At 46.7% G+C, this 26,023-nt stretch overlaps 1 protein-coding gene across 7 annotated transcripts in view; it reads right to left on the reverse strand.

Annotated features, from left to right (window-relative positions):
* The window catches only part of SLC44A5 (solute carrier family 44 member 5), a 776,473-nt gene that overhangs the window by 232,999 nt on the left and 517,451 nt on the right, over nt 1–26,023 (reverse strand). For all 7 annotated transcript variants that reach the window (XM_086953881.1, XM_086953880.1, XM_086953875.1 and 4 more), the window contains exon 4: nt 17,928–18,012. In XM_086953881.1, the coding sequence (XP_086810007.1) occupies nt 17,928–18,012 (85 nt within the window). The remainder of the gene's footprint in view (nt 1–17,927; nt 18,013–26,023) is intronic.

The following is a 26,023-nucleotide window of genomic DNA, read 5'->3' on the forward strand; positions in this document are numbered from 1 at the left end:
TCAAGTAACCCTTCATTCCGAGTGGCCTAATAATTTCTAATCAGGTACAGATTTCTTTTATGTCCAATCTGAAGGTACAAGTTATGCAAAATTACTGTACAACTGAGGCGTTTCTTTTAGAGATTTCACCTGAAAAAATCTGGCTAACATTAGCCTCGAACAATACTGAGAGGAACAAAATAAGAGGTAATCAGGCGTGCAAACCACAATATTACAGATTATCCCTCATTGTGAGTAACTCAGATTAGGGAGGTAGAATTTCTATTTTTCTGATTTCATGTGCAGGCAAAGGCATACTTACTTCTAGAAGAATCTACAAGACATCTGAATATGTACTTTAGATGTAGATGACAGAGGTCTTCCCCATTTCTATTCTGATATTATACTCCCCAGCTCTCCAGGCTTCCCGGTTTTATAAAAGAAACATGTTATTCTGTACAGAGGTGGCGGTATGGGCCTCACTTTGAATGCTCCTGGTAATCCGGGGGGATCAGTAACAGGAGTTACCCCGTTATGAGTAAACTCAACATACTTACCATTAATCATGTCAGAAGCGAGGACTTGAAAGAGAGTAACCACACTTGCAGCTGTGTGCATTGGGTTTTACCTACCAGGTTAGAGCCCTTGAAACATTGGGTCAATACAGAGGCTCTCGCAGTGGTTTACAGAATTAATAAAATGATGTCACTATACAAGGACAAGAGAGAAATGATAGATTTTGTAATATTGGTGTTTGAATCTCTACCTTCATTACTGAGCATTTGGAAGGGTGAAATACAGGGGCTTATTTACAAAAATGTGACGGAGGGCAGCGCTGCACGTCAATTTGCGCTGCCCTGCGTCAAAAGTAAATGGAAGGAATGTGCCCTCTCTATGAGATACAGCGCATTCCTGTCCTCTTCCACTGCACTGGTGCCCAACTGGCTGCCTAGCGCCAATGCATGCACCCCTGCACCATGGTACAAGGGTGCCTGCCCTGAAATCAGGTTATTTTTGCGCAGCAAGGGACACCTTACTTCACAAAAAGAACCTTTATGGCACCCCTGGGAAGGCGTAGGCTTTTTGTACTCATTCCCAGGTTTACAGCATGTTGTAAATATTGGAATGGGTCAAATGCCATGGGTGTGATGTGGAAACACCCACTGTAATGCCCATGGCATGCCTCCCTATCGCAGTGTGAGGCAACACAATGACTTGCGCTGTATTGCCTCACCCCATACATACAAGGCCATGAAAAGCCATGCTTGTCTTTGATAATAAGCCTGATCTATGGAGTTCGAGACACTGGCCTTCGACCATGGGCGACTTACCCATTCCTTCTGAGCGAGCGCGAAATCTTGGGGTCCTTATCGATAGGGATCTATCGATGAAAGATCAGGCCAATAAAGTTGCAGCCACCTGTTTTACTATTCTAAGATGGCTGAGAAAAATCTTCTGGATTCTGCCTTCCGACACCCAGAGATCTGTCGTGACGGCCCGGTGACCTCTAGATTGGACTACGGGAACGTGCTCTATCTGGGGGCTACCAGGGCGGTCATGCGCCGTCTCCAACTAGTTCAGAATGCCGCCGCACGGCTACTCTGTGGCTGTCGGAAATACGATCCCATTACTGAACGCCTTAAGGAACTGCATTGGCTCAATCTCGACAATCGGGTAAAATTTAAGGCATTATGCTTTATGCATAAGATTAAAATTGGAGCCGCCCCCACCTATCTCCAATCTCTTGTTAAACTTTATGTACCTGCACGTTCTCTCCGTTCTTCTTCTCAACACTTGTTCTGTGTTCCTAAGTTCAGGCTTTCCAGAGTGGGTGGTCGCTCTTTTGCCAATTTAGGACCCAAACTCTGGGATTCCCTTCCCCTGGACTTACGTATGGAGCACTGTCACTTCCGCTTCCGTAAAGCCGTAAAGACCTGGCTCTTTGCCCAATAATTTCCCCCTCGGACTTATTCTGCTATCACTGTCAATCAGCGCCGGGAAACCATTATGGGTAGCTGTCGCGCTCTATAAGATTAACAAATAAATAAATAAATAAATAATAAATAAGGTGGCTTTGCGTAGCCTCGTAGATATGACTCTGCAGAGTGCGCCGCCGGAGCGTCACTAAAAGTGATGTTCCGGCGGCACACATGGCTTGTAAATGAGCCCCATAATATTGTAACTGAACGCCTAGATTGTGGTTTTGTTTTTCAAGGTGGGTTCTACACGCTTCTGCCCTTGGCTAACACCTCCATGTGTTGGCCCATCCTGCATCGCTGGCCTCCATCCTGCGGCCTGCCTCCACCTGTGCCACCACCAGACTCCTCATATTGACAACAGGAATGAATTTGTGCAGTCTCAAAATATAACAACTACCAGCATCCTCTGCTGGCCGTAGGAAGGCACCCCTAACAAATAGTGCATGCTTCACCAGAGCAATATCATTGGCCAGCATCAGGGCTGTTCTAAATCCTGCTTCTCCCGCCTGAACTTGCCGGTCCCCTTAAGTTGTTAGCTACCTGGCAGCCTAGAATATAGTTGTGTTTTTGAGAGATCTGCGAGCTGCTGCCTCTGGGCAATGATGGACCTCTGTACCCCTTCTGGCATCTGCAACCTTCACCAGGCCCAGACAGGCTCACACGACTAACAGGACACTCCCTGGTGGTCTTAGATAATCAGTAGCGTCGCGTCAGGGCACAGAATACAGTTTTATGCGCACAAAAATGTGTTATGTTATGTTATTGGGGGATTTGTATAGCGCTCAGTTACTCAGACAGAGTGTCCCGGCGTTGACAGACCCGTACAGGCACAAAACGAAAGACACAGGTGAAATTATTGGCTGAACAGCCATGTCTTAAGCTCTTTTCTGAATGATAAGAGATTGTCGATCCTCCTTAGTGCCACTGGCAAAGCATTCCAGGCCTTAGGCGCCAGATATTTAAAAGAGCGACCTCCGGTTCGGGCCCTTTTAATGGCCGGTGTTCTGGCCAAGGCCCGTGAAGCTGAGCGAAGGGTCCTGGCTGAATGGTGAAAGCCAATCCTGTTCCTCAGGTATTGCACGCCCTTGCCATGCAACGCCTTGAATGCGATTGTGAGGGTCTTAAAAACAATACGCTGTCGAATGGTCAACCAGTGGAGTAATTGCAGGATCCCTGACGCATGGGATCTCCGGCCAAGACCAAAAATTGCCCGTGCTGCAGAGTTCTGTACCACCTGCAAGCAGGACAGAAGATAGTCAGTTAGTCCAAGATAGAGCACATTCGCGTAGTCCAGCCTGGATCCTATCAGAGCCTGGACAATCGTCCTTCTATGAGAAATAGATAGGAGTGGAAGAAATTTCTTCAGCATTTTGAGCAGGCCAAAACACTGTCCGACCAGGCTCAAAATCTGAGGTTTAAAAGAGAGACCATTGTCCATTTTCATCCGAGATTTTTCGCCACTGAAGTATCTGTGTCTGGAGGAAACATGTCAGCCGGCCACCACAATTTCCAACCAAGGTCCGGGGAACAGCCAAAGAAAAGAACCTCCGATTTGTCGGAGTTACACTTCAGCTGATTAAGTTGGAACCAGGCGAAGACAGTATTCAGGCAGTTCCTGATCCACTCCCCATCAAAATCGATGTTCTTCTCACAGGTGAAGAGGAGCTGAGTATCGTCGGCGTAGGAGACAATCTGGGCACCACACGACTCAGCCAGCGCCCCCAGAGGGGACATATAGATATTAAAAAGAGTGGGGCTCAGAGTGGAACCTTGAGGAACTCCCACCTCCAAAGGCGGCACCACGGCTGAATACGGGGGGGGCCCAGACTGTCTGTTGACGGTCCGAAAGAAAGGATCTGAACCATCTGAACACCGTCCCCTCAAACCCCATCTCCGAAAGTCTGGCAAGGAGACGGTTGTGGGGGACGGTGTCAAATGCCGCCGACAGGTCCAGCATCACCAACAAAGCTTTCCCTCCACCGTCAAGAACCTCCTTGATGGCCTCCGATATTTCCAACAGTGCTGTTTCAGTGCTCATATTGGCCCTGAAACCCGACTGAGGCTGATGAAGGACACCATGAGTGAAGGACTGGGTTTTTCTAAGACCCAGCGGTGCCAGGGGACAACACCTGAAACCTTCGTGGGTAACCTGTTCCGGCGTACAAATGACAGAGACACGGGGCACTTCCTTCGGCGTCAAAGATTCGAGGTTTATTACTGCAGGGAACACAGAAGTCACGAGAAGTACATAACGTAGGTTCGCGGAGCCTGATTCAAATTGCTACTGTGGGTCGCTCCTTTTATACGCATTTCTCTCATAGGTTAACATGATACACAAAGGTTTACAACTGGGTTCCCACCGTAAACACCGGGAGAGGTTGCTTTCATGTATTCAGGGCCCGGAACATAAGTACGGAAACATTTGGTGGTTCCCAACTGTAAAAACCCATCTTCCCACCATTAATACATTCCAATCAGCAGTAAACAGATCGAAGAAGGAACAGAAACAGGTGCAGAGGAAGGCAGAAACAGTGGGGAGATCGGAAAGGGTGTAAAAAGGGGTGGTATCGGGAAACACGAGCTGCAAGCATCAAAGGGACGTGCCTAATTAGATGCACGGCTAAGACAATAGACCGGCACGGCAAGATGAGCCTCGAGCGGGGCCATCTGCCTTACAGTATCATCCCCCTCATCATAAAGACACTTTCAAAGGAAACGTGTCTTCCGCAAGAGTCTTGGGAATCCCAGGGTCGCGAAGCGGACAGCGTCCGTTCGCTGGCTACTTGAGGGCAAGAGACAAAATGGATGCCGCATCTAAGATGGAACCCGTGGGCTCGAATGTAGAAACCCACGAAACAAACGAACGGTTTAGGTTAGCACAGCGAAACTGCGTACACCCACTAAACTCGTCATTTGCGGTTCATAGATACCAGACTCGACCATATTCGTGCGAGTCGAAAACATCACTTACGATCGTCACGGAACCTCATGAGTCTCCACAAAGTCCGAAAGAACTGTCTGTACGTGTTTTTCCACGATCTTCGCCAAGACCGGGAGCAGGGAAATGGGCCGGTAATTGGAGTGGTTTTTAGGGTCGAGAGTTGGCTTTTTGTTATTGTTATTGTTATTGTTATAGTGGATTTATATAGCGCCGGGTCACCTACAGGTCTCAGGGCGCTTTGACCACAGAACATAACATCCGGGATATACAAAAGGGTGGAGTACTTAAGCTAAGCTGAGTGCTGTTCTGAACAAGTTAGTTTTCAAGGCTTTCCTGAAACGGAGTAGATTCCCCTCCTTTCGGAGTGTCTCAGGCAGGGCGTTCCAAAGGTTCGGTAGTAAAACCGAGAAGGATCTCCCTCCCATTGTGGCCAGTTTAAAACGAGGACATACAAGGAGTTTGGCATCAGAGGACCTGAGATTTCTTTCCGGTCTATATAGCTCAATCCGTTCCTTGATGTAGGTCGGGGCCTTCCCATAGATGGCTTTGTGGGCTATACAGAGGCTTTTAAAAACGGACCTCTGTCCAATTGGCAGCCAGTGTAGACTTTTTAATAGTGGAGAGGCATGCGTTCTCCGCGGAAGGTTGAAAATAAGTCTAGCGGCGTCGTTTAGGACTACCTGAAGTCTGTTTGTTAGCATTTTTGGCAGGCCTAAGTAGAGCGCATTGCCATAGTCGAGTCTTGACACTATGGTGGCCGAGACCACTGTGCGTAGCATCGACTGGGAGAGGAGAGGGACTAGTTTGCGCAACTGTCTTAGAAGACCTGTACAAGTGCCAACCACGGTGGAAACCTGGTTGGTCATTGAGAGGGCACTGTCCAATTTAATGCCCAGACTTTTGACCGTGGCTGCTGGCTGTGGGGTTGGGCCCAGCTCCTGGGGCCAGTACATGTCACTCCAGGAGGAGCACTTGGATGGTACTATCAGCACCTCTGTCTTTTCCGGGTTAATTTTAAGCTGGTTGGTGGACATCCAGTGGACCGTATATCTAAGTATGTCCTGAGCGTGTGACTGGGCTTGTGCTGTGTCATCTATGCCCAGCAGCAGCTGTGTGTCGTCAGCATAGTTAAACACCCGACAGCCCATCCCCGCTAGTGTGTTATTCAGGGGCTGTAGATATATAGGTAGATATATTTTTCAGGAGAGGTAGCACCAGAGCCTGTTTCCATGCCTGCGGCACCACCCCCAACTCCAGAGAGCAATTTAAAATTGGATTAATGGACTTCACAATTTTGGTTAAGGACTTGGCAGGACATGGGTCCAGCGGGGAGCCCGATTTCATTTTAGATAGCAGGTCCAGTGAGGTTACGGGGCCGATAGGCGGAAACTCTGACAGCGTAGATCTGTTCAGTTTAGTACGAGGGAGGAGGGGGCGGCATTATCAGTCACCTCTAACCCAGCCGATACAAACGAGGCCTGAATGCTGCGGACTTTATTAGCAAAAAACCCTGCTAATTCCACGACCCATGGCTCAGAAGAGGAGCTCTTGGTCGTCGCCGAGGCTGGAGATGTGAATTCCTTCACAATCGTGAAGATTTATTTTCTCTTATTGGATGCCTCCTCAATCCTCCTGGCAAAATAAGCCTTCTTTTCCAAGTAGATGTCTTTGTGATAGGCCTTAACACAATGTCTATAAGCTACTTTAAGAGACTCTTCGTTTGATCTCCATGCTCTTTCAGCCTTCTTCCAATGCCTCCGGCTGATGTTAAGTCCCGGCGTGAACCAGGGTGCTGAGGTCCGCGCCGAGTTCTTATGGGCCAATTGCATAGGTGTTAATTCATCGAGGCAACGCATCAACCATGATCAAAACTGCTCTAAATCGTCCTCCATGCTGCCTGTGAGCTCGCAAGGATGAGACAGTAAGTGCTGCGTCACCATATCAACCGAAATCCGGCCAAAAGCCAGCGAGGGCTGAAAATGGCAGCCAGGTCCCCTATTATAGGACCTGCACTTACCCAGGATGTGAAAACTTACCAGCATGTGGTCAGACCACAACACTGGTTCAGGCATAGCTGCTAAAATAGGGACCGTAGAGAATATTTGATCGAGGATGTGGCCCTTATTGTGGGTAGGGAACACTAAATAGGGCAGTAGGCCCAACGGGTTAGTAATATCAAATAATTTAATGGTGTCTACTGCATCTGCCTGATCAATGTGGATATTAAAATCGCCCAACAAAAGGCAGTGTTTGAACTTCACACTAAGGGGGTCTATAGACTAACAGTCCTGCGCATGATTGGTAGGGTGAAAGAGTCAGGCAGAAGCCAAGGGCCTCTGCTCCATCAATACCTTCCGTCGGGACGATGGAGCAACTATAGCGCCTGTCGACCACTAAAGCCACTCTACCGCCTCTGCCAGATCCTCGATCTTTCCGAATCATAAAATAATTCAGAGGAAGGGCATTAGTAATGTCCGGACCTGAAAGCTCTCCCAACCAAGTTTCTGTCAAAAAGAGACATGTGGGTTTACGCTCTAACTAAAGATTGAAAACATCCATTGCATGTTTGCTCACTGAGCGGGTGTTCAGCAACGCACATGTGAAATTACTGTCCGCAGTTCCCTTGCCATTCTTTGTGGCACACTGAAAATCCTGCTCCGTGACGGCTCTGTTAATTAGGCCCTTCTCTTAATTCCAGCCACAATTATGGCAATGAAAACCATTCCCAGAGCAGTTATACTCACCTAAACACCCGCTGTTAAGGTTACCTCTTAAACTCAACAGATATGCTGAGGAATAACTGAGTGAAATGCTCGGAGAGGATGTCTCTTAGATTTCCTCCTCTAACTTCTGTTCGTTATTTAATAATGCTTTAATTTCCTTGCAAATCCAAGGTTCGCTTTTACTTTCTTTTTTTTTAAGAAGAGTGCTTGCACATTTTCTTCAGCTAGCTACGCCACGCTGTCACGAAAAGCATCTGTCACTAAGGGGCATATAAACAAGGTGGCGTTAAAAAATGATTGCCGCTTTTGCGGCCGTTTTTGGCCAAAAAGCAGAGATAATTCTAACGCCCTATTAGCAAGGACACACTAACGCATGAATCCATGCTTTTTCGCCCTTTCCCTCAACGCACAGCTTTGCATCTCTAATGAGATGCAAAGTGGGCGTTCCTCCCCAGGATAACGGGAGAAATGTCGCTATGCGACATTTTTCCTATTATCAAGCCTCACACAAAGCAGCATAGCAACAAGAAAAGTAGTGATAACCTCTGTTATCGCTACTTTCCTTACGCCTGCTTTGAAACTGACTTAGCCATGATATCCTATGGAAGGTGGATATCATGGCTAAGTATGTGAGGCCATATCAGCAAGCTATCACCAAAAGTAGCGTGATTATTGCTGGCTGTCATATAGTTTAACATGGGACCTGCTTTGTAATAGCTTACAAGTGTAACTTTCCATTGGGACAAGATAGAGATTTGGAGTTTAATAACACACCTTTTGGTGAAGGGGGTTTTTATACTGTGTGTTTGAAAATACCTCTTTTAGAAAATGGGTATTTTCTTGTTTAACCATCCTATGTGCTTCTGCATGTTTGTGTATTCACCGTCTGGTTTTGGAGTGACAGGAGCTGGGGACGTACATTCACTCTAGACAGTCACAAGGGGGTTGAAGTGTGTCCTGACTTTCCTGGGTGACTCACAGCCAGGCTCAATAGAATTTTCGACATTTAGAATGGTGGGAGGAGTTTTCACTAGCACCTAAATAGGTTGTGTCTGCTCTGCACAATGCTGTCTCCACATCCTGTTGTGAAGCTTGACCAGGGAGGACAGAAATGTTTTTTACTGAGCTCAGAGACTCTTGCAACAAAGACTACAAAGAGAAAATGGGGTATAAATATTAGACCTAAAATCCCTTTACTTTAGATTACTTCTGGAATCAAGATGAGCCTCTGCCAAGGAAGAAGAGCAAAAGCACAGTGGGGAGGAGACTGCCCCTTTGCTGTTTGGGCTGCTTTGCTGAGTTGGCCTGCAGTTGTTTCTTCAGCCAAGGAGGGGACAAAGACTGGAACTTTGCTGTGAAGCTGCTTGTGAAGAATCTCCAAGGGCTTGTGTGTGCTTGTCTTCTGTTCTGAAGTCTCAGGGCCACAAAAACATCACCACCGGCTTCACTGAACTCCACTGCTGGGAGTTCTGACCTGCCAGGGGGTTCCTGTTGCAGTTCTGGGCCTTTGGAGGTTGCTCCTGTTGCTGGGAGCTGAAAAAGGTTGAATAAAACAAATAAATTGACACATCGCCCTTCCTGCGCCCGTTTTTCCGATGCCTCACCCAATCGCAGCCCGTGCAGGTAAGAGTTATGGGTTGGTGGCGCCTGGTGGGGGGGATTTTGACAGATGACGAGGGAAGGAATATGCTACTTACCAGTATGCATCTGTTCTTGGCATAGAGGGCTGCAGAGTGGTACATTATGAATAGATCGCCATCTGGTGTTGGGCTCGGATGATTGCACTTTGTTTTTCTCTTGGAGAGTCTTTTGTCTCTTGGTGACTCCTCCCTTGGTTGGTAGTGCGCATGGGCATCGGCTCCATCCTTAGATTGTTTTGCCATAGTAGGGTTAGATGGAGTAGTATAGTAGAATACAGATAAGAGTGCCCATGTAAGTGTATCTAAATAAGATAATGTTGGAACAGACACAGGTTTCCGGGGAGGCTGGGAGGGCATGTACCACTCTGCAGCCCTCTATGCCAAGAACAGATGCATACTGGTAAGTAGCATATTCCGTTCGAGGCATATGGGCTGCAGATGGTACATTATGAATAGACTATATAGCAGTTCTCTCCCTAGCGGTGGTCGCCCGTGTCTGTTGCAACTGTCTGAAACAATGTTTTTAATACTGCTTGTCCCACTCTAGCTTGTTGTGTTGTGTGCACATCTACACAATAGTGTTTTGTGAAGGTGTGCGGTGTAACCCAGGTAGCCGCTTTGCATATGTCATCTAGTGGAATGTTTCCCAGAAATGCCATAGATGCTCCTAGTTTACGTGTAGAGTGAGCTCTAGGAGGAACAGTTAATGTCCTCTTTGCCTTTAAGTAGCATATTTGAATGCATTTTACAATCCATCTGGCAATGCCCGCTTTGGAGATGGGATTGCCTTTATGTGTGGGAGAAAACGCAACAAATAGCTGTTTTGTCTTTCTGAAAGTTTGTGTTCTTTCTATATAGTACAATATGGCCCTTCTAACATCCAGTGTATGTAGGGCTCTTTCAGCTACTGTTTGTGGTTTTGGAAAGAAAACCGGTAATTCCACTGACTGATTGATGTGGAATGCTGAAATAACCTTCGGTAAGAATTTTGGGTTTGTTCTAAGAACCACTTTATTTTGGTGTAGCTGCATAAATGGTTCTTGAATCGTAAAAGCCTGCAGTTCACTTACTCTTCTAAGTGACGTGATAGCTATGAGGAAGGCTACCTTCCATGTGAGGAATTGTATTTCACACCTATGCATAGGTTCAAATGGTGGCCCCATTAGTCTGGTAAGCACTATGTTGAGATTCCAGACTGGGGAAGGTGGTCTTCTTGGTGGAATGACTCTTTTGAGTCCTTCCATAAAAGCTTTAATTGCTGGTACTTTGAACAGTGACAGATGTTGTCTGTTTTGTAGGTATGCCGCTATGGCTGCTAGATGAACTCTGATAGAGGTATATGCTAGGTTACATTGCTGTAAGTGTAACAAATAGCAAATGATTTGTTTAGTGGATGCGTCCAGAGGGTTGATGTGCTTACTGTTACAGTGTATAGCAAACCTCTTCCATTTTGCTGCATAGCATGCTCTGGTGGTAGGACGTCTTGCTTGTTTAATGATTTCCATGCATTCTGGTGGTAAATCTAAATACCCAAACTCTATGACCTCAGGAGCCAGATCGCTAGGTTCAGTTGTTTGGGATCTGGGTGCATTATTTCTCCATGGTTCTGTGTAAGATGCATGGGTAATAACCTTAGCTTTTGATGTGGTACTTGTGAGAGTTGTAGCAGCGTGGTGAACCACGGCTGTCTTGCCCACGTGGGTGCCACTAGTATCATTGTCATTGAATGTTGCTGCAGTTTCCGAACCAGTAATGGAATTAGTGGTAGAGGAGGGAACGCGTAAGCAAATCTGTTGGACCAATTTATCCACAGTGCATTGCCCTGGGACCTTTGGTGTGGGTACCTGGATGCGAACTCTTTGCATTTTGCGTTCTGATGATTGGCAAACAGATCTATCTCTGGTTGCCCCCATTTTTGGAAGAATGGCTGTAGTATTTGGTCGTGCAGCTCCCATTCGTGTACTTGCTCTGACTGTCTGCTTAGGATGTCTGCTATTTGGTTTTGAACTCCTGGTAGGTGTTCCGCTAACAGGTAGATCTTTTGAGGAATGGCCCATCTCCATATGTCCTGTGCTAGTCTGGACAGTTGGAGAGAGTGTGTCCCCCCCTGTTTTTGAATATAATACATTGCAGTCATGTTGTCTGTTCTGATCAGGACTGCTTTGCCTGTTATTTGCATTTGGAAAGCTTTTAGTGCTAGAAATATTGCTAATAGCTCTAGGTAGTTGATGTGCAGTTTCTTTTGCTGCACACTCCACTTCCCCTGTACTGTGTATCTGTCCATATGCGCTCCCCATCCGGAGAGCGATGCGTCCGCTGTTATTATCACTTGTGGAATTGGCTCTAGGAACGACCGTCCCTTGGAAATGTTTTCTGTGTTCCACCACTTCAGAGAGCGATGCGTACGGTCGTCTACCAACACCAGATCCGTAATCTGACCTTGAGCCTGATTCCACTGTGTCGCTAGACACTCTTGTAGTGGGCGCATTTGTAGTCTGGCATGTGGTATTAGCAGTATGCAGGAGGACATCATGCCTAATAGTTGCATAAACACTCGTGCTGGTAGTGAGTGTTGTGGTTGAAATCTTTGTATTAACCCGACCATTGTCTGTACTCTGATTGGGTTGGGGTATGCTATTGCCTTTTCTGTGTCTACTGTAGCCCCCAGGTATTGCTGAATCTGGTTTGGTTGCAGGTGTGATTTTTTGTAGTTCACCGTGAACCCTAGGTGGTGCAGCAATTGAATTGTCTTCTGTGTGTTGTGAAGACATTCTTCCTTTGACTTGGCCTTTATTAGCCAATCGTCCAAGTATGGGAAGACATGTATCTGTTGTCTTCTCAGGTGTGCTGCCACCACAGCTAGGCATTTTGTGAAAACTCTTGGTGCTGTTGTGACACCGAATGGAAGGACTTTGAACTGATAGTGTTGTCCTTCTAACACAAACCTTAGGTATTTTCTGTGGGCTTTGTGAATTGGGATATGAAAGTAAGCGTCTTTTAGATCCAGTGTAGAAAGAAAGTCCCCTTTCCCCCTGTTGGAGCGTGACCATGTGGAAGTGCTCCGAATTTATGTAAGCGTTGAGAGGTCTGAGGTCTAATATTGGTCGTAGGGACCCGTCCTTTTTGGGGATCAGGAAGTATAGAGAGTATACTCCTGTGCCCTGTTGATCTTTTGGGACCTTCTCTATTGCATGCTTTGTAGAAGTGCTAACACTTCTTCTCTTAACAATGTCAGATGATCCTGACTCATTGGACGCTGTTTGGGGGGGATGTTTGGTGGGGTATCTGTGAGTTCTAGGCAATAACCATGTTGGATAATTTGTCTCACCCACTTGTCTGACGTGATGTTTTCCCAGACAGGTAGGAACTGTGATAGACGTCCCCCGACCGGTGTTATGTGGTCTGGGGGGAGTTCTATGAAGTCACTGTTTTGGTGTTGAGGCGTTGCGGTTATTATTATTTCCGCGGCCTCTTCCCTTATTGTTGTTACCTCTGTAACTGCCTCTTGAATTACCTCTGGGTGATGTTGGTGTGAAAGATGTGGATTGCTGATTCGTTCCTGTGTTCTTTGAGCCCCCTCTATAGGTGGATCTACGAAAGGAACCTCTGTGTGTTGGCTGTTGCAATGCTCCCATTGACTTAGCCGTTTCGGTATCTTTCTTCATTTTCTCTAATGTCTCGTCTGTGCTTGAACCAAACAATGTCTTCTGATCAAATGGTTTGTTCAGTAGGGCTGTTTGTACCTCTTGTTTGAATCCTGAGATTCTAAGCCATGCGTGCCTTCTTAGCATGACACTAGTGTTAATCGATCTTGCTGCAGTGTCTGCTGCGTCTAATGCACATTTAATGGAAGTATTTGTTATTATTTTACCTTCCTGTATTAATTGGTCTGCCTTCTTCTGATGTTCCTTTGGGAGATGTGTAAGAAGTTTTTCTAACTCATCGTAATGTGCCCTGTCGTAACGTGCGAGTAGTGCTTGTGTATTGGCTATACGCCAGCTATTCGCTGCCTGTGATGCTACTCTTTTACCTGATGCATCTATTAACTTTGACTCTTTATCTGGTGGAGGAGCCTCTCCTGTAGATAATGAGTTTGCTCTTTTACGAGCGTTTGAGACCACCAGCGAGTCTAGCGGTACATGCCCTCTAATAAATATTGGGTCCTTTGGAGCCGCTTTGTATTTTTTATCAATTCTTGGGTTTAACACCCTGGCTCTCACTGGGTTCTCGAATATCTCATCTGTGTGAGTAAGAAGACCTTTCAGCATAGGAAGAGTACCTGATGTTCTCTGTGCATTAGGTAGAGTCTCTAACAAGAAATCCTCTATTTGAGGTTCTGTATGTATATCTACCTTATGGTATTTTGCTGCCCTATTAATGAGCTGCACAAAACCTGTGTTATCATCAGGTGGTGAAGGCTTTGAGGGATATAGCTCTGGGTCGTTGTCCTCATCTGACCCTACATCATAATTTTCCCATGGATCCTCCTCATCTGGGATAGTTTCGTCATCCCCTTGAGGTTCTCCCTCCCCTAGCTCACTGTCTACATCTGACTGAGGTGTAGCTGGTCTTGGTGTGGAAGGTGTAGGAATATTTGGCCTATTGTGAGGAATAGGAGAAGAGGGTGTTACTCTAGGACGAGGAGAAGCAGGAGGAGTTATATTCGTCCCCATTGTTCTCTTTTTTGAAGGAAGAGGTTTATCTTCTGACTGTTCACTCTTTCTCTTCTTCGTGACCACTTTCCCAGTTTGTGGATCAATAAACAAGATCTTTTGTTTGGGATCTGTCTGTTGCTCCTGAATCGGTACCGAGGGTCCTGGTTCCGACAGGTGCTTTTGTTTTCGATCGTCAGATCTTGTTGTTTTCGACACCGAATGTTTGCTCGATTCCGACTTTCTTGGTATCGAGTGTCTCTTGGGCGATAAGTCATATTTATGTTTCGACATGGAATGTTTCGATCCCGAGCTCTCCTTTGTATGTAGCCTCGGTGCCGAAGTCGATGTCGCCCTTTTCTCGGATCCGACATGGTGGGAGTCCGAGTGTTTCGGTTTCAGTTTCGGTTTCGTTGCCGGGCCCGAGGGCGGGGCGTCGGAAACTTTTTTCAGCGGTTTGACCGGGCCCGAGGGCGGGGTCGTTACCGCACGGGGTCGGTTTTTCGGTAAGGGGACGTCGTCACTCACGGTTTGTTGCTCGATGAGTTCTTCAACCTCCGACTGGTCCCCTTCCGACCCCGACTGGTCCTCTTCTTCCTCGATTTGTTCGTCTCCGAACAGCTCCGGGATCGCTTCCGCCTGCATTCTGGAAACCTCGTGTCTTCGAGCTCGACGATTTCTAATCGTTAGCTTGGAGGAAAATGCTGCGCAGGCTTCGCAGTCCCTGGATTCGTGTTCAGGCGATAGACAGAGGTTGCACACCTCGTGTAGGTCCTTGTGTGGGAACTTAGCACCACACGTTGGACATTTTTTGAATGGAGTCCTTTCCATGGACTCCGGGCTTGACTGCGTCGAGAAAGGCCTCCTGTTCTTCGACGTAGATCCAAGTTTTTCTCTTCTATTTTGAATTTGTAACGCGTCGGAATGGAAATGAACGCGTTCGAATAACAATACCGTCGAATTGGAAAGGGAATACGCGCCGAAAATCACTTTCTTGTGAAGTTGATCTGGAGCGTCTCGATCTTCATCCGAACCCGATGGCGGAAAAAAACAATCTAAGGATGGAGCCGATGCCCATGCGCACTACCAACCAAGGGAGGAGTCACCAAGAGACAAAAGACTCTCCAAGAGAAAAACAAAGTGCAATCATCCGAGCCCAACACCAGATGGCGATCTATTCATAATGTACCATCTGCAGCCCATATGCCTCGAACATTAAATTATTTATTTAATTTTCCCTCATGATTGTCTGTCAGACCCTGGTACCAGGCACTATGTGTGCCCAGGGCCTCTAAATCAAATGCTGCTGGTGGGATTCCAGCACTGGGTGTGCCACCCATAGAAGCTGCTTGTGAATGTGGCTCAGGCCTGCCATTGCAGAGTCTGTGTGCAGTCTGGGACTGCCATGTCGTCTTGGCAAGTGCACCCACTTGCCAGTCCCTAAACAGTCCCTAAACCTTCCCTAAGGTAGGCCCAGGGGGAGGGTACATTGTATGTGAAGGTTAGGACATGTCCTGATGTGTGTGGCATTTCCTGATAGTGAATTACAGCCAATTTCGTTTTTCACTATTGCAAGGCTATCTGTTCCCATAGGCATAATCCTGACTAACCCCGTGAACAAGGTAGAAAAATGAATTTAGTATGCCTGAACTCAGAATGTTAAAATATATCTTTTAGTGTGGGCGATTTTTACATTCTGTGTTTGAAAATACCACTTTTAGAAAGTAGGTATTTTCTTGCCTAACCATCCATCCAGCATGCCTCTGCTAGGTTTGTGTATTCTATGCCTGGTTTGTGAGTGACATGAGGCTGGAGAGGGCCTTGGCTCCAGCAGTCTGATGTGTCGGGCTGGGTTGAATAGGACCTGCATTGAATAGAGAGTAGGGGAAGGAGACTTCCTTTCACTGACCTGACCCTTCATAGACTAGAGAGGAGGGGGAGGAGTTTTCCTTTCAGCTACCTTGCCAGTTCTGCTTTCAACAATGCTGTCTCCACCTCCTGCCAGGAAGCTGCACCAGGGAGGACACAACTAGTTTTGGCTGGGCACAGACACCCTGTGCCTTCAGAGGACAAAGGGTTTTGCAGTAAACATATTGGGGCCCAGACCCTAGAACTTTAGATCACTTCTGGGAATCAAGACAAACCCTTTGCCAAGGAAAGAAACCAAGAAAGCTGAAGGACGAGACTACACCTGTGCTGTTTGCTGTTTGCCTGCAATGGGTAATTAAGGAGAAAAGGAACTTTGTGTATACTTTTACTATCTTGAGGAAGATCTCCAAGGGCTTGAAGCTGAGCTTGCCTCCTGTTCTGAAGTCTCAGGGACACAAAGACTTCACCACCAGCTCCCCCTGAATTTCCTTGCTGGGAATTTTACCTGCAGTGAGGTGCTTGCTGTGGTTTTGGGTCCTATGAAGACTGCATGTTGCTGGGAGCTGGAAGAACGATGCAACGAAGAAGAAGCGTGTCACGGCCGCAGCAATTGTCATTTCATCACCGAGGGAGCGTGTCGCATCACCGGAGAAGCGTGCAGCAGAGGCTGCCATTGCATAACCGGAGAAGCATGTCGCAGGGCCTGTCGTGGCACCCAAGTTCATCGATTTCACCACACAGCTGTCGGGGGTGCACGCATCACATCCAAGTTGTTGCATCGCAACAAAGACGCCATTTTGTTGCATCGCACCGAATCGTAGCATGGATGTGCCATCTTGTCGCATTGTAACTGGAACGCAGTAAGAAACTGACGCATGATCTCCTCTCCGATAAGGAACTGACACATCACCTCACCTGCACTGCAGTAAGGAACCAACGCATCACCTTCCCTGTGACCCTTTTGTTTGTTTTGCGTGACGCATCCAAGGCACTTTGAGAATAAAGTGTTGCATTTACCATCTACATTGAACTAAGTTACCTCTACCATTTTAAAGTCATATTCTTATTACTGTATTGTATATTTTTGTTGTTTGGTCTTGAGTTAAGTCTAGTAAAGATTACTTATTTTTCTAAACCGGTGACCGGTGTGGTGTTCTTTTGTAGTGTTTTCACTGTATTACTGTATGTGTTCACAAATGCTGTACACACTGCCCTAGAGATAAGCCTGTCTGCTCGTGCCAAGCTACCAAGGGGTGAGCAGCGGTTATGTTAGAAGTGTAGCCCCTTTCCCGGACTAGAGGCAAGGGTCCCTATTTGGACAAAGGTGCAAACCATTGCAAACTAAAGACCCCCATTTCTAACCTCAACCCTCACCACATATTCCACATGTTGGATAATTTTTGGTTAATAAGACATCTAACAAAAGCACAGAATGTCAATCATGGTGCATTTTGTTGGAAAAGACCTATGTTAGAACACTCAATGTAAGCCCAATTAAAAACATTTGCACTATCAATTATTATATTCCATAGTCTTGTTCTCAAAGGGACTTTAATTCTGATAACTGGTAACATTGGCCTGCATCAGATGTGCTGTATTTTCACTAGCACCTCTGGTGCAGGTCAACATTATTATCACTTACGAGAATAAAAGTTCTGGTTAGAGACCAGAAAAAAATCGAAGATTTTGTGAGAACTGAGTGTTCAAATCCAATACTTTTCTACCTCTAAGGCCCTCATTACAAGTACAAGGCTAAATTCAATTCCTGTGCAAACAACTATTTATGCAGAATTACTAGTTGTGTGATAATAATCACACCTTTGCAGTTTTCCCCTGGTAGATTTCAGCAGGTAAAACCTGCCGAAATGTATCCGGTGGGGTTTTGGTGGTTGGGTTTGGGATTGGTTAAGCCTGCAAAAAAGAATTCCAGTGGCAAGAGGAATGAGGGCCACACTATTATGTATATGTGCAAAAGTAGGAGATAAAGTTTCTAAAGTAAATAACTTTATTTACACATAAAATGAACAAAGTTTCATCAGAGAATCATACAGTAGCGTAATACAAATATGTCCTATTAAATTATATACAGGATGCTCATTTAATAGATCAGATAATTTCTGGTAATTTCTTCCAGCAATACTTACTCATTTGGGGTGCCCTTTTGCCCACAGAACTGTCCATAGCTGTCAGTTGGATAAACCACCTTTCTGGGATCCCCATGCACCCAAGCTGTTAAAAAAGAAAAATGACATTTTTCAGTTTTCCTGTGGGAATGCACATTTCTGGCAGTGAACCCTGCGTCTAACTCTTCCACGTCTCACAATGTCCATGGCAAGTGCTGGCAGCGTCTGATTATTGATTTTTCTTAAACAAACTGTATTCTTTAATTAAATGTCACATAAAATATGTATGAGCAGTGCACAGTTAAACTTTGCCTTTGGCATATATCTGATTTGTGGCCAGGATGTGAAGAAATGTACGTATAAAACAAAGAGCTTTTACGTGAAACAAAAACATATAAAAGAGGACATATCATCTGAAACCCGGTTAAATGAAACACAATATTCTTTCATTTAAAGGCAACTGTTATTGCAAATTAAAAATTGAACAGATTAGGTATAACAAAAATATATTTTTCATATAGCACTTCCTACCACATTTCTGTTTTTAGGTGCTGTTATTATTACTATATGATACCCAATTTACAGATCTCAGGTTTAATGACAAGTATTTTATTAGGCAACTAGGAAGTGCCCGATGAGCTGTTATGAAAGACTGTTGAACATGAGCCCATATTACTATCGATGCCCAGGCCGCTGGCGCAAACCGCCTCTTAGTTCCCATGTTGAATAGTTACCAAATAAAGAGACGGGCGCTGGAAGCAGGAATCAAGAACAGAGTTTAATTCTCATGAGGAGAGCCAGTCATTTCGGACACGAAACACAGTGTCTTTCGGGAGGTGCTCTAACAAATGAGCTGAGACTCTTGCTTTTATACCTTACAAAACATTCGGCATTACAGTCACAGCATTGTGAAACGAAGGAAAGATAACCCTATAATCCTCGTGTCAATCCTACCCCACATGTGTTCACAATAGGGACCCTTTGACCTGCTGATAAGAGGGGAGGGCAATCACGCAGCTGAGTGTTCCGTCAACTGTTTAGGATGTGTACGCCTGATCATAGCCCAGGGGGTGGGGTGGCTAGGATCAATAGTGGGTCCTTTGAAGAGGAGTGACTTCATACAATAAGGGCAGTAAATGGTATCTCCTGGCTTAGGCGATGGCCTCGCACACGTGTGGTCAGCCGGACTCGGGGGAAGGGGTCATCAAAGGAGAGGTATTCATGCTGCGTGGACAATCGAGCGCGGAGGGAAGGCTCGTCAACAGAGGGGTATTCATGGGAGGAAAGGAGGTGTTGGTCAGGCGCGGCCGTGACTCTCAAGGACAGGGCCTTGCAGAAGAAGAAGGTTTATGACTTGCCCATGTGAGGAGAAGGAGGGGGTCAGGGTGCGCGCAGGGTCAGAGTCGCACAGAGAGAGAGAGAGAGATCTTATGACCCGTACAAGAGAGAGCGGGGGCAGTCAGGCGCAGCTGGGGAGGGCTACGTCAGCTAAGGCGAAGGATGCCTCTTCAAGAAGGAATGGGGGGGTTTTTGTGCGAGTCAAGTAGGAGAGTTGCCTTTCACAGTAGGGTCGCGCAGAGGGAGAGGGTTTCATGGTCTATGCATGAGAGAGGGTTTAAGATACGCGCAGGAGAGAAGCCGGGGATTCCAATGGGTGAAAGGCCATGGTGCCTGAAATAGCCGTACATACGCATATGGGTACGGGCTCTTACTGGCAGGGTGATACGGTCAATAATTTACAGTAGTCATGGCGCTCACAGGGAGAGGAGTGGGAGAAGAAGGGGAATGAATGCTGTCTATGTACATCAATTTCTTCAACTTTCACAGTCGCCCCTTTTTACATGACAGCAGTCATTTTTGCAATTGATGGGTTTACAGGTAGTCAGGCATCGTCGATGAATTAGCATTTTGTCGATACTAACAGTTGGCGTACAATCATAGACAGTCGAGGTGATGGGCAGAATGCAGCACATAGGAAATTGCATTTTCGTTATGTTCCTCACAATTAAACACACTACATAGCATAAATCTTTTCTAACTTAAAAATGTGACCAATGAACAGGTTTAACCAGGTAGTTGAGAGCGGAATTAAGTTCAATATGCAAGATCTCTTCGTCACAGTGTCTTTTTATCAGTGAGCCATCACTGGTAGGCTCTAGTCCGTGTACTTTCGTTGGCGCTGTTGAGCACCGGCGGTGGAGCTATAGGTCCAGCTCGGTTCTATCCTTACGCGTTGCAGGGTGCGGTCAGTCCTCTGCTGTTAGACCACAGTCCTGTTCCCTAAGCAATCCGTTTGGCGGCGCCTTATGCTCGGCACCTACATTTTCCGTGGCAACACCCTATTCCCACTGGAATGCCGTTCTTTCCTTTGGCAAAAGTCACGTGGAAAAGAGGGTGAGTGTGGTTCAAATAGTCGATAGGAGAGAGAGCGGAGTTGGGTCAGGGTTCCTGGGACACACAAAAGGGACCAAGGGAGCAAAGGATAACAAGCAGGCAGGCCCATCAATCGGGCCCAAAGAAGGGGGACGGAGACTCCAGGCACACGTGGGTTAGCAGACGGAGGGCTTCAAGGCGGCCCATCATTTTTCTTTTTCCACGTTGAAATTGCGGTCTCGTCCCGTATCCTGTTGCTCTGCGGCTCCACCTTTGGTCGAGGTCACACGTGTCCCAAGATCCGCAGTCGGGCTGTACATCACATCTGACCCATCTCCTTCGGTGATCGTGAATCTTTGAATAGGTACAAGACAAGGTTTTAGAGAAATGGCAAAAGAAGATATCTACGCATGTGAATTCCTCCCTCAATTCTACGCATTTGGGAGATACGCTCATTGGTCACAGTCAGAGATCCGTTACCAAGCAGTGCATGTGTCAGCATTCCTACTGAGTTCATGGCAGGTTTATTCATCGTCCTATTTATACCTCAAGTGAGGATAAATAATATTCCCATCAATTGTGCATTACATCATATTCAACATTACGGAGCATTTCCCTTCAGGACTGGCTAACCTTTTCAAACAGGGCGGGGGTGCCATTATCGAGAGTCAGGCAAAACAAGGTCTTCTCGAGGGTCAACAGTTACTCATGGTCATCATGTTTATATTCGGGACAGCAACTGGGGTCTATCAAAAAATGGGGCGGGGATGCTTTGGGCGTTCGCGCTTGGGTGCAAAAGGGGATGGGGCAATCTGGGCATTGGGGGTCAATCCAGACGTTGGCGTTCGTCTCTGAAGAACAGACACAAGGCGCCATTGACATACAGTTCCCCTATAACTGGCCAGATTTGGGGGACTTTAGTCGTCTTACCTGTCCTTTCCTTCTCAGCCAATTCAAGTTCATTCATTTTGCAGAAAGGAGAGGCAGTAATATGGCGAGATTCAATCAATTTTAGTTTCGGTCAATTTTGCTGAACGCCTTCGCGTTCAATATGTATCAAATCAGACTGGTGCCGGTGGGGCACAATTTTACCAAAAAGAAGGAGAGAAAATAGGGAGACTCTCATAGAGAGCGAGAGTCGTCCGCAATCTAAACGAGCCATTCGGTACACGTATGACATGTAGAGAGAGAGAGATAGAGAGAGATAGAGAGAGAGAGAGAGAGACGTGTACGCAAATAGGTCATTTAGTGCGCTCACAACACAGAACAGCAAAGGTCAGGTAACACGCAGATACGGACAGAGGGAAGACATAAACCCGTACATTACACACACACAAACTCAGACAGGGAAGACGGCACATGTATTACACATATATAAGACATTCACGACAAGACAGGAAACAATTGTTAGCCAACAAGATCTGTTTTATATGTCCTACGTATCTTTACTATCCTATTTATCTACGTGCTTAGCTCTTTCTACCCTTCCCTCCTTTTTCTTCTCGCCTGTCATGTCTGCGAGCGTTCCCAATTGCCAATACTCACACCTCGGTTGGTCGATCAGAAATTAACCTGGTCGTGCTAGTTACCCATGGTTGGATCTTAAACCATTTTCAGGTCCTTCCTTTGGTGGGAAGTTCTCCAGGCTGAGGCAACGGCAAGTATTGATCGGGAGAACAGTCGGGCAGCTTGGCTATATCTATAAGAGTGTGAGAAAGGGGGGCAGTGCATTTTGAACATCAGCAACATTTCTAACTTCCTAGACGGGTGGTGCCGTGGCAACCCTTACCCGTATATTTTGCTTTGTCCTTTCCCTACCTAGTCAAACGTCCAGTTACATTATTTAACACGTCATTTCTAGTCAATTTTTCGTCATTCAGTACCTGTCCAGTTTCTATGTCAGTCCATCCTCTCAGTCGCTATGTTCTAAGGAGGAACAGTCATGTTTAAGTCTACGTCTTTTTAAAACTTATCGTTATGAGGACTATACACTCATTCCCTCTTTCCCTTTTCGTCGGTGGTTCGACCATCGCTCTCCCACACTTCAGCCGACGTTCTGACGTGACCTGCAGAAGGGAGGAAGAAGAAGGGGTGGGGGACAGCATTCAAAGTACATCAGCATGCAGTAGTCCGAAAATGCTTTTACCTACCACTTACTCGACCTATCTCCACGTACCGCCTTTCTTTACCATCTCGGCGTTTAAGCCCAAGGAGACCAGTAATGTCAGATAGATAATCATTGACGATCTGCGTATCTACATGAGTTACTTGGTCGCAACCCTCTTCGTCGGGTGCAAAGGTGACGGTCAGGTGGCATTTCCGTGGTATCGTTTTAAGGGTGTCCAAAACGCTTTTCTGGCTGCCTGTGACACACAATGTAGCTGCTAAATATCTAATCCCTTTTGATCTACATCTTTCATCATACTTATTCTTCGCTCACAGTAGTAAGACATCCAAAACTCATTAATGCAACTGCTACAACCATGCTTTCTTTTTCAAAATACTTTTAATAAAAAGTGTTGATGTACAAACACAGGCCTGCAACTCGGTGGGGCCGGCTACAAAGCAGATTGAAACTGTACATAAGAAGAACGAAATTGGTGGCAGTTCATTGCATAAAGTGCAGCAGTGCAATAAAATCGCATTAAACTTCCCTACAGAGCAAGCATGATGCATGTCAAGAATTCATCTTTAATAAATTCATAAATTCATTATCCAAGTTCATTCGTTACCTAAATTACACCAATTCATTTTCCAAATTATAATCAGTACCCACCCTAAATCAGTTCATTGTCCAAGCACATACTTAATAACCTTCATATCTACTTTCATTATCCAAAAACTGCATATATATCTCGGGACAAAAAGCTGCGCAATCAGGGTGCAACAAAGTTTATTCAAAACGTCTCATTTTGTGTCGGCGCCATTTTTGGGTGGGGTCAGGCGAGTTCCAGCACAGTCAGAATGTCTCCAATGATTCGTGGTTGGACCGGGGCCTTCCGTTGGAAGTTCAAAAAGTTTTGAATCATGTGGTAACAGTCTAACGATAGTCAAAGAGTGGGGAGGGCGGCAACAATTTTCCTACCGGGTCATTCTGGTGTTCCTCCGGAACTGAACAAGTCTGTGCCGTGGCTGCACCTTAGCCATTTCCAAACTGAAGCTGGCGCGGGCAGGAGTGCGTCGATGTTGCGGTTCCCAGTGAGGGGGACGGGGGCGCCCATGCGGAGGGATCGGGGTGCCCCCCGGCTCTTATAGAATCTTCAAGGTTGAGGAGAAGAACAGACATGGGGCGTGTGCCCGTCCAGGGCAGAAGACCGCTTTTTGATGTTGACCCTCTTTAAGTAAGAGCATTGGGGTGTCGCTGGAAGCCTCCACCTGGAGGGAGGTGGGGGAGGCTCGTTCGCGCCGCCTCCCCCTTCCAGCGACCCCGCGCCGTTCCTCGGCTCCGTCGCTTCGATATTGGCCGTGCCAGCCATTGAAGATGGGGGGGGGGTCGGTGGCTGCGGCAAGACATCCCCCCCTTTTCTCTTGACATGTGGCGGGACTACCTGGAACTGTCCAGGCGAGGGCATGTGACGGGACCACCTGGAACTGTCAGGCGAGATCATGTGGCGGGACTATCTGCAACTTCCAGGGTTGTCCGACCTCGCCTTGGCTCCGGTCCTCGTTGATGGCCAGATCAGGCAAGAGAGGGGGTGGGGAGTGGTCGGCGGCTGAGGCAAGACAGCTCCCTCCCCCCGTGGCCTGCAGGGCAGCAGAAGAGAAGAGATGGAGAGGTCCTGGCCATTCTCTAGACCGCCCGCCCAACATCATCTCCTCCTGACCGTGGCCAGGCGGGCCCCTCGTGCCTTGAGGCCTCGCCTTCCGGATGGGCGTAACCGCGGACCTGTTGCACTTCGGGAGCTTCCGGAATGGGGGTAGGTACCTATTGAATTGTTTCTATTTCACGTGACCGTTATTTTAGGCGTGGCAAGCAGTGAGGCAGACATGTTGGGAGCAGGAATAGGCAGTGAAGCCTAGCTACCTCGTGGCTATTCTTGTTGTCAAACTTTTCACCATTTTACATTTCTTATTACGAACTATTTCTAATGTTTCTTATTTTTAGTGAAGTCAAAAAGCTCATCAGGGGGTTACTGACTTAGCCTGATTTCTTTTTATTTTTCCTTTTCTTCCTTAGCGTGTTTCGAGCTAAAGCTTTCTGTTAGTAAGGAACGGTGATCACTTCATATTTTTATGTGTCCTTTTCACTAGGGGGTACTTCTGGACGGACCAGACGAGTTCCCTCCAATAAATGGTCCGGGGTGGAACGAGATTATCGATCAAAAGGGGAACATATATTCCTTCATTAGGGTATCATCCTGGACAGACCGAGCGATGTACTTCCACTTACTAGGGTAGCCTCCTGGACGGACCAGATGGTCTACTTCCATTAAATGGCCCATGAGCGGGGAGAATATGTCCTCCATAAGGGTAGTCTCCTGGGCGGACCATGCGAGCTACCCCCCAAACAGTGGGGAGTGGGTAGGACTGACGAATTCACAAAGGGGCATAACCTACCCTTTACTGCTTGCAAAGACTAGATAGAATATTTCTACTCCACGTTGTTTGCAGGCAGAAAATACCTCAAACGAAACAATTCCTGGAACAACAATGTCCAGGCAACCAACCAATCAGTGGGGAGAAAAACAGGCATGACGGATTACAACGGGGACAAACGTCTGCATTACCTGCCCTTCGCTATCCAGAAAGGAAGACAGAATATTTCTACTTGTCTCAGTTTGTAGACAGGGAAGATCTCAAAGAGCAACAATCGATTATTAATCGATTTCAAACAATCCAGTGGGGAGAAAAGTAGGCATGACGGATTACAACGGGGACAAAAGTCTGCATTACCTACCCTTCTCTATCTGCAAAGAGGGACGACGTTCCTATTCGCCGCTGTTTGCAAACAGAGAATGTCTCGTTCTCAAAAGAGAACCAATATGTCAAGTAGCATTCAAAGCTAAATGAACCAATACCAACAATATCAGTATACAAATACCGATTTCAATACAAACAATCAATCAATCAGGTGGATAGAACCACCCTACCAATCAGGCGTAAAAACACCCTACCTAATCTTACCCGGACCGGACCATACGGACAGTTCTTCATCTCCCTCCTCCAGCGCCCGATCGTTCTCTTACTCCATGTAGCATTCCTGTGGGATTCCAGTCAGGACAATAGGTCACTCAAGGGAGGTCCGTTCAGAATTGGTGAAGTTCTTTCGATCGGCAGCCGGGCGAGGGCCCTCTCAAGGCAGGCATACCCCGATCATTTAGATGTTCACTTCTTCGTCTGGATCTCTCTTACCGAACCTTATGTCACTGATGGGCCCCGCGTTGGGACGCCAATTGTTGAACATGAGCCCATATTACTATCGATGCCCAGGCCGCTGGCGCAAACCGCCTCTTAGTTCCCATGTTGAATAGTTACCAAATAAAGAGACGGGCGCTGGAAGCAGGAATCAAGAACAGAGTTTAATTCTCATGAGGAGAGCCAGTCATTTCGGACACGAAACACAGTGTCTTTCGGGAGGTGCTCTAACAAATGAGCTGAGACTCTTGCTTTTATACCTTACAAAACATTCGGCATTACAGTCACAGCATTGTGAAACGAAGGAAAGATAACCCTATAATCCTCGTGTCAATCCTACCCCACATGTGTTCACAATAGGGACCCTTTGACCTGCTGATAAGAGGGGA

The sequence above is a fragment of the Lissotriton vulgaris genome, chromosome 1_1, assembly GCF_964263255.1.
Source record: "Lissotriton vulgaris chromosome 1_1, aLisVul1.2, whole genome shotgun sequence".
Taxonomy (NCBI): domain Eukaryota; kingdom Metazoa; phylum Chordata; class Amphibia; order Caudata; family Salamandridae; genus Lissotriton; species Lissotriton vulgaris.